The 12957-nt window shown below is 40.8% G+C and overlaps 1 protein-coding gene across 9 annotated transcripts in view; it reads right to left on the bottom strand.

The window, feature by feature from the left end:
- znf609a (zinc finger protein 609a) overlaps positions 1-12957 on the bottom strand; it is a 112447-nt gene that overhangs the window by 73218 nt on the left and 26272 nt on the right. For all 9 annotated transcript variants that reach the window (XR_005234320.1, XR_005234315.1, XR_005234319.1 and 6 more), the window contains exons 5-6: positions 11815-11902; positions 3829-5959 (exon numbers count right to left, since the gene is read on the bottom strand). Coding sequence is in view for 2 of the 9 variants with exons in the window: in XM_037980827.1 (XP_037836755.1) it covers positions 3829-5959; positions 11815-11902 (2219 nt within the window). In the remaining 7 variants the exon portion in view is untranslated. The remainder of the gene's footprint in view (positions 1-3828; positions 5960-11814; positions 11903-12957) is intronic.

The raw sequence follows: 12957 nt of genomic DNA, 5'->3' as shown, positions 1-12957 counted from the left end.
GTGCTTTATTTGAGAACTTTGATAGCTTATAAACTGACATTCATGACCATTTCTGGATTGTCCCTTGTCTGCAGCTCTCCTCACATGTTTTGCAGACACAAAGTGTTTGTCGATGCGTTTATGTTCCATGATTACACTGTAGAACGTGCAAAACAGCTTCCCCCCACTCTCCTGCAGCTGGGGAGGAAACTGGTTTGCTGAAATCTTTGTAGGCAAATCCAGAAAGCATTAGCTCACATTTTGGCTTCGGTCGCTGCTCCTGCACGCTCCCGGCACTCTGATGTTAACAGGAAGTGACGTCACATCTCTTCTTCGTGAGTTATTTGGGGTTAAAGTTGCGGTGTTTTGGACAAAGTTGCAAAAAGTTGCGATTTTGCGGGGGTTGATTTTGAGTTAATAGTTGCGATCGCAACATTGCGAAATCCTGGAGGGTCTGTGTATTGTATTGAACTAAACTGAATTGACTTCAATGAGATTTGATTATGGATCTGTTTTGAACCGAGTTGGAACATGTTATTTGTGTTGTATGGTGCCCTGGCACAAGTTTTGTTATAAATTTGAGCAACATTAATCATTCATCAGTAATCATTTTAAGTACATCTACAACTGAATAAAATGACTGCCACAGTTAATAGACCTTAAAAATAAAAACGGCTACAACTCAGTCTAAACCATTAGAATGAAAGGAGAGGGTAATATGCATTCTTTTCAGGATTGCTAGGCCATTGTCATATTTTTTGTCAATGACCTTTTATCAAATAAAAATGAGACAATAATCAAATAAAAGCTAATGCATGCAGACTAGTTTGAAAAACAGACACTTTTGTTGACAAATGAAAACAAGATTAAAAATGTTAGCAGATACAAAACAATCAGACTTAATACTAAGACAAAAAAAACGTAAACACATACACACTAGTGTAGGGTTGCAACTAATGTTTATTTTGGAAGTCAATGAATTTTATTTTTTTTTTTAGTAGTAACTGACTATTTTAATCTATTCCCCCACCATAGCTTTTAGTACCATACTACACACGCACTGGATTATACCATTATAACATTATAAAACGCACTGTCAATGAATGGTCCATTTTCAAACTTTTGTCATATATAAAGCACACCGGACTATAAGGCGCATCCTCGTGCACCTCCCAATTTTTGTAACTTTGAGCGGACCGCGCTCCATTCAAAATGGACGATTTCGGTGCTCTAGCAGAGCTGGTTCGCCTGTATCAGCATTTATATGATCCCTCTCTGAGAAATCACAAACATAATCAAACAGTTCAAAACTCACAGAAGAATACTGCACCGATGTAAGTGTCAAGTATAAACGCCTACACCGCGCGCTGTGCACGGAGCCCTGCGTGACTATAACTGAGCCATAATGCTGCAAGCTGTGCAGCTTTGTAGTTTACCAAAGTTATACTAAAACATTACGACTTCTTACATATGTAGCCGCATAAATGGTATGCTGCCACTTTAAGACAGCCAATTTGTGTGTCTGTATAAAAGCAACCCTCCACCCTTCAGGAGACGTCTTGCGTCATGACGTTTGCTTGTTCCTGGTGTTGTGGCTATTAACCGTCCTCTGGTAAGCTTAGCTGTTTTTCTTGTTTAAGTCCACTTTAATAGTAGTCACTAAGGTAAACTGTGATTTGACATCCTCTGTTTAGCCCGCCCTCTGCTGCATGTGAGGGTTATCAGGACCGATCCGTCCTTTGTGCGTTGTATGGCTAAAAGGTAAGGGCTATCATGCTAGGCTATCAACCGCTCCATATAAACAAACGCTTATATAGTATTTTGTTACAGCCGAACGGCTTGATCTATTTGTCAACCAGCTCAGACGGCAGTGCCATAAATCTAACAGTTTAAAGGTAGGCAATAATGCATTGTAAAATTAAGCTGTTATTAATTGGAATTAATGATCGGTTTCATTTCAGCTACCTGAGCGCTTCTGTCTGCTTTTTTTTACTCGGCTGTGACTCGCTGATGTTTTGCCCACCTGAAGATTAATTTAGCACTAACTTGGACCTTACCCTCTGGGCTGAGGGTCTGACTGCACCATTTTTGAATCGACTGAATTACTGTATTTTTATTGTTGTGTTTTTATTGTGACACCACTGGTATATTCAAGCTGTTTCTTGTTTGTTTCTTTAGGAACCGAGGCTCCGTGTGGCGGTGGTGGCCCTTGGTGGTGGTGTCGCATGTTGTGTGTATTTTGTTGGAGCACTCTTTTTGTGTGTGTGTGTTTTTGTTTGCTGTGTTTTTGTAGTGTTAAGGGTGGTCCATTCCTTTCTTCACAGTCCCCCCCTCACTGGTAAGCCTCGGTTCTCCTTGAAATTATCACTGTCTGCTTATTTATTGTGGTGAACAATTGTTTTATCTTTGCCCTTTTGTAATATTGGATTTTAACTGTTTTTATCTTGCTAATTTGCAACAGTGGGTTTTTATAAAATAAATATTTTTATTATTGAAAGGGTTGGCACATAAATAAATTTTTATGGACATTTCGAATCTCCTCTCCTCTTTTGTTTTATTTGCAGTAGAACGAACCTGTGACCTTTTGTCTATTAGAACTCCAGGTGGTGTTGTTGGTTTCTATTTCCCAGTATAAACTGACCTGAGATTTAATATTGTGAACCATTATGGTTCCACCAGTTTAAAGAGCACACCCCTCCCACTCAGGCTACTGCACATATATAAGGCGCTCCGGATTATAAGGCGCACTGTCGGTTTTTGAGAAAATTGAAGGCTTTTAAGTGCACCTTATAGTCCGGAAAATACGGTAATATACATAAAACAAGCAGCCTATAGTGGTTTATTTTATTGAGCAGTATATGTTGAACAGCCAGTTATTCATTGTGAAACAACTGCTGTGATGTGTCTCATGCTGATTAACCTGCAGCTGCTCTGTGAGGAAAAACTGTGTTCCGTTGTGACCTTATATCTGGTTATCATAAAAATTTGGGCTGTTTTATTTGATTTGGCTGTTGTCAGTTACTGTCCTATAAATCAGGCAATCCATAAGCAAATACTAACCACAGAGCAAAGTGAGTTTTACACCTAAATTTATTTCTTGGTTGATCTTAAAATGAAACCGGGGTCCATATTTCAAAAATAGAGCCATTAAGAAGTAGAAATAAACAATACAGAAGTGACAAGTCTTTTTATTTTTATTTTCTTCCATGTTATTTTTCCATGAAAAAAGTGTTTTTTATATATATTTTTTAACTGTATATTGTCATTTGCTAGGTTTGATTATGATAGGATATTTTTTGTTTCAGACACAACTGTGTGTTATTACATAGAAAGTCAGAGGCATTATTGTTGGAAATAGATAATGTGGACTGCACTCGATCAGGGCATATTACAGCATGTCTGGGTTTAGATTTGAATTGCACATTTATTTACAGGTCAAAACTTAAGAGAGGAAAACATAAAATTGCAGAACTAAAGTTGCAAATGTTGTCATTAAAATTTAAAAAAAAAAACTACCACCATCCCACTCTAACCCCACTCCTAAAAAAGAGCTGAACGAAGTTAGGAGCAATATTGTTGCCAGCAACAATAATATAGAAAAAAACACTTTCCTGACAGATAGGAGTATGTTATTATCAGTCCAAAATTTTAGCTAAGGTACACAAAAACAGTTCTGTTTTACTGAGTGTAAAACTGACAGCAACTCTGACTATTGCATACTGAGTTGTGGAAGGTGGTTCAGAAAATTTTTATTTATTCTCATTTCAAAACTTGTTTAAAGTCTCACAGCACAAAGCCGCTTCCAAACACAGCAACATCTTAGAAATGATAAAACAAAAATGTGATTACCTGTCTGTACCGCATGGAATGATCTACACCTGCTGGCCTGCCTGATTCCACCTGTGATTTGGCTTCCTCTCTCCCATGATGCCCTGCTTCACTCAGCTTCAGCTTCATACCCTCAGACTGGCCAGTGGTGGCTTTGAGGTCCTCTACCTTAGCCATAATAACAGACTTGACCTGTTCTGATGCAGCCATAGGATCTTTGGGCTTAGCTGTGTTCCCTTTTTCACCCAGGTCTGTGAGGCTTGGGGTGCTGGAGAGAGTAGGGGGTACCAAGGCCTTCTGCTTCCACTCCTCTTTGATGGAAGTTTCTTGGTCTTTGGCTTCAGCCTTCTTGTCCGCTTGCCGTTGCCTCTCTTCATACTGCTGACGGTAAGCAGGGTTAGAGGCCAGCATGTGGGCATGGTAGACCGGATCAGAGGAATAGGAGTAAGGGGGGACATAGTATTGGTTATAATACAAAGGCTGGGTGTACATGTTGGAACATGGTTGTATAACTGATGGCTGCTGAGAGCCCAATTCTGCCTCCGTTTCCTCCTGAGGCTCCACCTTCAGTTTGTCGTCCGCTGCTACCTCCAGTTCCTCCTCCTTCACTTTCACGTCTGCTGCTTCTGTGTGAGGTGGGGCTGTGGATGCTGCTCCTGAGCCAGGGTTGGGGTAGCTTGGGGAGTAGTAAGAGTCATAATTTGAGTAGTATGTTGACTCCTTAGTTTGTGGGCTAAACAGTGCCTTCTTTGTGCCATCCCGAGATCCCTGATCAGGCTCTGGTTTGACCTTCACCCCCTCTGCCTTCCCTTCTCCATCCTCCCCTGCGTCAGAGATGTCAGAGTAGGCGGGGCTACTCGTCCTTACCGACATGTTGTCAGCTCCATTCTGGTTGAGGTGCAAAGGAGGCGCAATGCCAGCCTCTATCCTACTAGCCACACCGATGGAAGGGCTAGGTGCGTTGTCGCAGAAGTTGTATACCTTGTCGGCCTCAGCTTTGATGTTTGCTAAACGGCTCTGCTGAGCCTCTGTGTAGCCGTTAAGCACAGCATCAGATGGTTCCAAATACAGACCCTCCTCTGTCCTTCCAGGCTTACCTATTGCCTTTGGACTATCCCCCTCCCTCCAGCCTTCTTTCTTCCTTCTGTCTTTCTTTTTCTTCTCCTTGATGAGAGTGGGGCTGGAGGTCATGTCAGTGAGTGGAAGAGGTTTAGGCGGGCTGTTTTTCAGCTGGGGGCTGCTGGGTAGGGACTGTACGACTGAGCCCATAGCAGGGGAAGATTCCTGGGAGGAATACAAAGAGGGGACTCTGGGAGTAGCAAGGGGTACTGGGCGGCATAGCTTCACACCTTTCTGTGATAATTTATCAACTTTGCTGTTTGCTGACATTCTTCTGTCTTTTGTGTCATCCACCCCATCGTTGCTGGCCTCATCAGTTAAACATGTCCCCTCCTCACAGCCATCTGTCAACTCAGTCTCTGCCTCCCCTGTCTTTTTTTTCACCTTGGATGTGGACTTTCCTGATGAAGGAGAAGGGGCATCAAAGACTCGTACTCTGGGAGTATTGGAGCGAGCAGGGGAGAAAGCAACATCATTGCAGAAAGAAGGGTCAGGATGAAGCACAGGGTCGTCCCCATATTCACTGTCACCATCTTGCTCCAATCGGACATCATCATCATTATGAGCGTGAGCCTGGTGGTACTTCAGTCCATTTATGTGTTTATATTTTTTGTTGCAGTTAGGATGGGGGCAGTCAATTAGTATAGGGGAGGGGCAGGTCCGTTGAAGCTGTGGAGGGGGTAGGGGGTCAGTTTTACATAAAAAGACCGAGGTCCCAACACCCACTGAGTTGATTCTCATACGTTTTGATGTTCTGAAGTCCTCAGAGCTGGAGGTAGGTTCTATATCAGACACAGGTTTGGTCTTTCTCTTGGTAGAGAATAGACTGGCCTTAGTGTCTTCAGCACAGACTATTGTTTGACTCCCCCGTCTTCCTTTGTTACTCACAGCAGTGCCACGTGTCTTGCTGCTGCCTTTGTTGTCTGAGGAGTTGCTGTTGTCATTTAGTGGCAAGTTTATTCCAGGACGCATCCTCTTCCCTCGACCACGACCACTTCGCACCTCCATGTCACTGGTGGGGGAGTCACAGAACCTGAAAGCGCAAAGTAAAAAATAACAAACAATTTTAAAAATTAAAGAAAAACTGATGTGCCATCTGTGATTGGCAAAAGTACACTCCACTCACATGTTGCATTTTAGTAAACGGCTCAATTCAAACTGATGAGGACTTTTCTTCAGCTTTGTGCGTTTCCTCATATTTCTAATTTATTAGTAGTGGAATTTAACTTTAAAATCAGTTGACTCTGCTGACCTGATCATTATTTTTTAAGTTAAAGACAGTAATTTGCCAGCACTTTTGCAGATCAAGCTTTTTGATCAGATACGTTAACAATTAAAATGAGAGAGACAAAAATAAATTTTTCACATACTGTGTGCACCAGTACTTCCTCCAGTAAAACACCCCCACAACATGATGCTACCATCCCCATACTTCACAGTTGGGATAGTACCAGTTTTCCCCTTTTCCTCCAATTGTAATAATGGTCATTATGGCCAAACAGTACAATTTTAGTTCCTTCAGACCACAGTAAAAATCTCTAAAAGATACGTTTTTTTTCTTTGTGTGCATTTGAAAACTGGAATCTGGCTGTTTTATGTTGCTTTCAGAGTAATGGCTTCTTCCTTGCTGAGTGGCCTTTCAGCCCACAGGACTCCTTTAACTGAGGATTACAACACACTTTCCAGTTTCAGCCAGCATCTTCAAAATGGTCTTTTGCTTTTATTTTGGGGTTGATATCCACATTTTGAATCAAAATGTTTTCCTCATGGCCCTTGGACATGAGGTTGAGGAAACAAGCTTGTACAATGCACTAACTCATTTTCTCGTTCCTTGTTTATGGCCGCAACTATGACTGTACAATTTTGGTCAAAATTAAAATTCTGATCTTGTCAGTGGGAATTACAATTCTTACTTTAAACTGGACATTGGGCATTTACAAATTAAACAATAAAATCAATACCTTGGAATAAAACTTCATAGCAAAAAAAAAACTTGTTGTGGAATCAATGTTCTCAGGATCACTTTTTCAAAAGAGTTTTTAACTAGTTATTGTTGTTTAATAAAGCCCTTACAAGTGGAATCCTGAATGATCAACATGACAAGCAAGATTTACAAATGATTCTATTCACTGCAGCTGTATTTTTTTCCCCACTGTGTGGTTGGCTCATTGGAGGAAGTGGTGCAGCTGCTTGTTCTCTCTCCTCCTCCTCAGTAAATCTAATGCTATACTGTCCCCCCAGCCTGGCAAATATATGATACAGCAGGAAAATGAACTACTTTTTAGATATCTTTTTGGCAGCCCACAATCGCCACACAGCACTTCTTAGTATGATTGTACTTGTGCGCTCCTCGATCCTGTAGGAAGCAATTCAATTCAAAAATACTTCATGGATCCCAGAGGGAAATTAAATATTGGTGTAACTCATGTTACTCAAGGTTCTTGAAAGAGTTGTTGTAGATTCTGATGGCTGTGGGCAGGAAGGATCTCCTGTAGCAGTCTGTGTTACAGCGGTTTTAAAGAAGTGTCTGACTGAAGACACTCTGTTGTTGTATAATAGTCTCATGGAAAGGATCCTCAGGGTTTTCCATAAGTTTCTTCATTTTATGTAGAATCCTTCTTTGCACCATCATCTCCAGATGTTCCACAGTAATCGCAAGAACAGAACCAGCTTTCTTTATCAGGTTGTTTAGCCTTTTAAGTCCCTGGCTTTGATGCTGCTCCTCCAACAGATGGCAGCAGAAGACATGACACTCTCAACAACAGACCTAGAAGAAGTATGATTCATCTTGCTGCAAACTCTGAAGGATCAAAGCTTCCTCAAGAAGTACAGCCTGTTCTGTCCGTACTTGTAGATGGCTTTACTGGTGAGTCTCTAGTCCAGTCTTTTGTCCAGTTGAACACCGAGGTATTTATATTCCTCAACCACTTCCACTTCCTCTCCCATGATGGATCATCTCTTTTGTTTTGTTCACATTTAAGATGAGATGATTGTTTCCACATCATGCCACAAAACGGCCCACCAGCTCTCTGTACTCAGCATCTTGTCCATCTCTGATATACCCGACAACTGCAGAGTTATCTGAGTATTTCAGTAGATGACAGGAGTCTGACTTGTGCTGGAAGTCTGAAGTGTACAGAGTGAAAATGAATGGTGAGAGTACAGTCCCCTGTGGTGCTCCTGTGCTGCTGACCACCTGGTTAGACACACAGTCCTTCAGTCTCACAAACTGTGGTCTATTTGTCAGGTAGTCATTGGTCCAGGCAATTGTTGAGGCCTCCACCTGAGTTTTCTGGAGTTTCAGACGAAGCAGATCAGGCTGAATTGTGTTAAATGCACTGGATAAATCAAAGAACATGATCCTCACAGTGCTGCCTGCTTTGTTCAGATGACAGTGGGTTTGTTGAAGCAGGTGTATGATGGCATCTTCAACTCCAACTCCACGGCGATAAGCAAACTGAAGGGGGTCCTGATATGTGCTGGTTTGCTTACTCAGGTGGGCCAACAGGAGTCTCTCCAGGACCTTCATAATGTGGGATGTCAGGGCAACAGGTCTGTAGTCATTGATGACTGAGGGGTGAGTTTTCTTTGGTACCGGAACCAGACAGGATGTCTTCCACAACAGAGGTACCTTCTCTTGAGTGAAGCTAAGGTTGAAGAGGTGTTGCAGAATCCCACAGAGCTGTTCTGCAAAGGCCTTCAGGACTCTGGGGCTGACACCATCTGGACCTGCAGCCTTGTTCCGGTTCAGTCTCTCCAGCTGCCTCTTCACTTGACTTCTAGAAACAGAAAAGTGGGAGGGGGAAGCAAAGGGGGCAGCAGCATCTCCTGATTTGGTTGAAGACAAACTGGTGTAAGCAGAAGAGTCCATGACTGAGGTGGAGGATAAAACATCTGAGGTGTTACAGGAAGGCTGTGGGTCAAAGGAGGGTGGGATGTCTGTTTGGCTGGGGGCAGGAGGAGAGGATGGTGAGCTTGTTCCTGAACTAAACCTGTTGAAGAATGTGTTCAGCTCATTTGCTCTGTCCAGACTTCCATCTATCCGATCTTCCTTCTGCTTGAAGCCTGTGATCTTCACATCTCTGATATTATTCCTTTGCAGTTTACTCTCCAGCTTCTTCCTGTACACCTCCTTGCTGTCTCTGATCTTGACTTTGAGCTGCTTCTGTATACTTCTCAATAACTCCCTATCTCGCTCCCTAAAGGCCCTTTTTTGTTGTTTAACAGTTCCTTTAGCTCACTGGTGATCCAGGTTTTGTTATTAGGGAAGCATCTCACTGTTCTGGTGGGGGTGGTGTTGTCCACACAGAAGTTTATATAGTTGGTCACAGACTCAGTCATGGCATTGATGTCCTCTCCATGTGGCTGACAAAGAGAATTTCAGCCTGTAGCCTCAAAACAACCCTGTAGTGTCAGGTTGGGTGGAGATTGCGCTAAATCCAATATGCAGACTCATTAAAATTCCAGGAATATAATCATTTATTTTAAAACATAAAAGAAACAAAAACAAAAAGCTGACTAGGCAGCAAAACAAAACTAAATACAAAACATAAACTAAATCTAATCTAGAGGCAAACATGAGGAAACCAAGACGGCGAGGTAAACACAACAATGGACCAGCGAGTGAATGGAGGAAATGACCAGATTTTAAAGCAGAGAGTAATTAGGGGAAGTGGGCACAGGTGAGTGATTACAACTGGGATCAGGTGGAGATGGGTGTGGCAGGAAAACAAGAGATAAACTGAGGAGAAGTGAATAATGACATGAAACAAAGACACAAGGAACAAAGACTGAACAAAACCCAGACTAAACATAAAGACAACTAAATAACAAAATAAAAAGAAACAATAAACCCAAACAGAAACATAAATCAAAAATACGAAAACCCCAAAACCTGACATGCAGGGCTTTTTCTGCTTCCTGTGACCACTTTCTCACAGTAATCTTCCTTACAGGTTGTCTTTGAACAAGGGGTTTATATTTCGAGCAGAGAAAAACAAGGTTGTAATCTGATTCTCTCAGAGGAGTTCTTGTTTGAGATATATGAATCCTTGACATTTGTATGAAACAAATCCAACGTGTTATTTTCTCTGGTAGAGCAGCTGACAAACGGTTGAAACGTTGGCAGTGTAGCAGAGAGTGAGGCGTGATTAAAATCACCAGATATGGCCACAAACACACTAGGGTGTTGTGTCTTTAGCTTTGCAATAAAGGAACTGATGACTTGACAAGCATTGTCGGCAACAGCTGAGGGTGGAAAATAACAAGTTGCCACAATATCACCGGTGAACTCCTTTTCTTTTCTCTGTCTGTTCATATAGTCAGAAAGCCCAGCAGAGAGAAGTTGGAGTCGGGGATATGATACTGTCACCATAAAACACATAATGCTGCATTCCCGATAATCTGACTGAGTCCTTGTCAGGGCTTGAAGTTCATCCAACTTGTTAGCTAATGATCTCACATTCCCTGTTATGATTGATGGAAGAGATGGTTGGTTGTGGGTCTGTACTGTGAAAAGGTGCGGCAGAAATGAACACAGTTCGTTATTTTGGAGTTTTACAAGCGGAAATCGTGACTGGTTAAAGGAGAGGTGAACGCGTTAGCCTGCTAGCTTCTGTTAGCTGTTGTGTTCATCGGCGAAGCAGATGAACTGTCTGGTGTTTGTCTCAGGACTGTTGTGCTGGTCTGTAGTCTAGTATAGAGGTGTTTGCATACACAGAATTTAAACTTTTGTGTTCACTTGCTCATTGAAGTTGTATTCACCATTTTGAAGCCATAAGACGTGCCTTCTCTTCTTGTAACAGTTTGTTATGCAACCTGTTTTATGTGTTTCAACAGCTACACATAATATTGTTGTTGGCGAGCAGGCTGCATGTTGAAGTTCTCCTCTTTACGTGTTGGATAAACACATTTAGGTCACCAGATAATGCATTGTGTTCTGCTAACATGACTAAAAGGTGTACAGCTGTAATGTCACAGTTTAAATGCCCTTTTCCCGTCAGTTTCCATGATTTAATGCTTCCAGCAGAATGTAGGCAGAATTCAAGTTTCAATGTAAATACAAATAAAGTCAAAGTCAAGTCAAATTTATTCATGTAGAACTTTTCAGCAACAAGGCAGTTGAAAATGTTTGCTATCATTGACTCTGGTTCTATTTTTGCTTTTTTTTCTCCCCAGCTGTCAAAAACCAACTCAATAGTTTGAACTTCCTCCTTCTTTCTTTTCGATTCTAGAAAAAGCACATCGAACAAGCTGCTGCTCTTTAAATAGTTTTTTTTTGACAACACTGTCTGCAGATGTTTGGAATTTCTAGTAAGTCGTACATGTTGGGCGATATTTTACGTTTTCAGGTGCTTTTTTATCAAGGACTTAAAGTGCATGGCTTACAGTACAATTTTACAAATCGTGCATTCACAAATAGGCCGTGATTTTCAAATACAAAACATTGTAGGGGCCATCTTGAATTGGGTTAGCTCCAAAAGTTGTAGATGTACATCCAGTGATTACTTTCTGAGAGTTTCATTTATTTCTATTTTCAATAAAAATAAAATAGGTAATTTTGATTTTTGGAGGAAAAATAGTCTTTTAGATCAGTTAAAGAACCAATTTATTAGTTGATGGATTAATCAAAAATAACAATAGATGTTAGTGGCAGCCATTTTTTAATATGTTAAATCTAAGAGGTTGTACTTTCTGAGTAACTAAGACTGAATAGTAGTTTGTGAAAAAATAAATAAATATAAGTATTGACATTAAAAAAATAAACAAGTACTGAAAATAAAAAAGTCAGGCTGGGTTTCATCTTAATGATATCACTTGTTTTGGCACAGGGAGTCATTGTATCTATCGTCCAGTTCTTTGAATCACTAATCTAATGTGTTTCTATACCTAGGTGGGGCCCAGTCATGTCTTGTGCAGTCCAGAAGGGTTCCAACATATGTTTTGTTCCTCCAGGTGACGTTGACAACCAGCATCCCTACAGAAAGTAACACAGATTGTTAAACAATACTGAAAGCTACAAGTATGAGTGAATTTTGTTTAAACTAATGCCATGGATCTTTTTTGTTAATCAAAGGACATACCAGTCCTAACTACAGTTTATAATTTATAAAAGGCGTTCAGAATATTGGACCTTTTGGAGCCATTTTGAAATTGCTTCAGAGAATTTGGGATATACTTTATGTTAAGACAAGGGGCCTCATGTACAAATGGTGCATATGCACAAAAACACGATGTACACCCTTTTCCATGCAAAACTTCAGATGCATCAATAATGAAATACCCATGAAAATGTGTGCAGCCCCACACCAACTTTATGCCTGTTTCTACAAGTTTTGGTCTGCTGGCAACAATTAGGGTATGCTGTGAAACAGTTCATGATGATAATTATCGGACACACCAAAAACAAATTAAGAACATCTAATCCATCTGTGTCTGCATTTACAACTCAATTCTGAAAAACTTGGAGCATTGTGTAAAATGTAAAAAAGGAATGCAATGATTTGCAACTTCTATTTTATTCACAATAGAACATAGTATACATATCAAATGTTTGAACTAAGAAACTGAACAACTGTTTTAGAAAAAAAATTGGATAATTTTGAATTTGATGGCAGCAACACATCAATTTTTAAAAGGCCAAGTTGGGACATTATTTAAGGTCAGTTTAGCACTTGGACATTTTTTAAACCTCGCTGTTGTAATGGATGCACTATGCAGTTTAGCATCGTCTTGCTGAAAGATGCTAGGCCTTTACTGAAAAAGATGTCTTCCAGATGAGAGCATATGTTCTACTACAACTTATATAAAGTTTTCAAAATTCATCGTGACTTTCCAGATGAGTAAGATGCCTTTGCCAGAGGCACTAATAAATCCGCAGGCCAGATGGGCCCTTTCCTTTTTAGTATAGGGGACATCTGTGGCTTCCAAATAGAATTTAAAATTTTGATTCATCCTGTCCACAGAAGTTTTCCACTTTGTCTCAGTCCATTTGAAATGAGCTTTAATCCAGAGAAGGCAGCAGCGGTTCTG

Source organism: Kryptolebias marmoratus, linkage group LG17 (assembly GCF_001649575.2).
Source record: "Kryptolebias marmoratus isolate JLee-2015 linkage group LG17, ASM164957v2, whole genome shotgun sequence".
Taxonomy (NCBI): domain Eukaryota; kingdom Metazoa; phylum Chordata; class Actinopteri; order Cyprinodontiformes; family Rivulidae; genus Kryptolebias; species Kryptolebias marmoratus.
The sequence above is the reverse complement of the archived record's forward strand: the minus strand, read 5'-3'. Positions and strand labels throughout refer to the sequence as shown.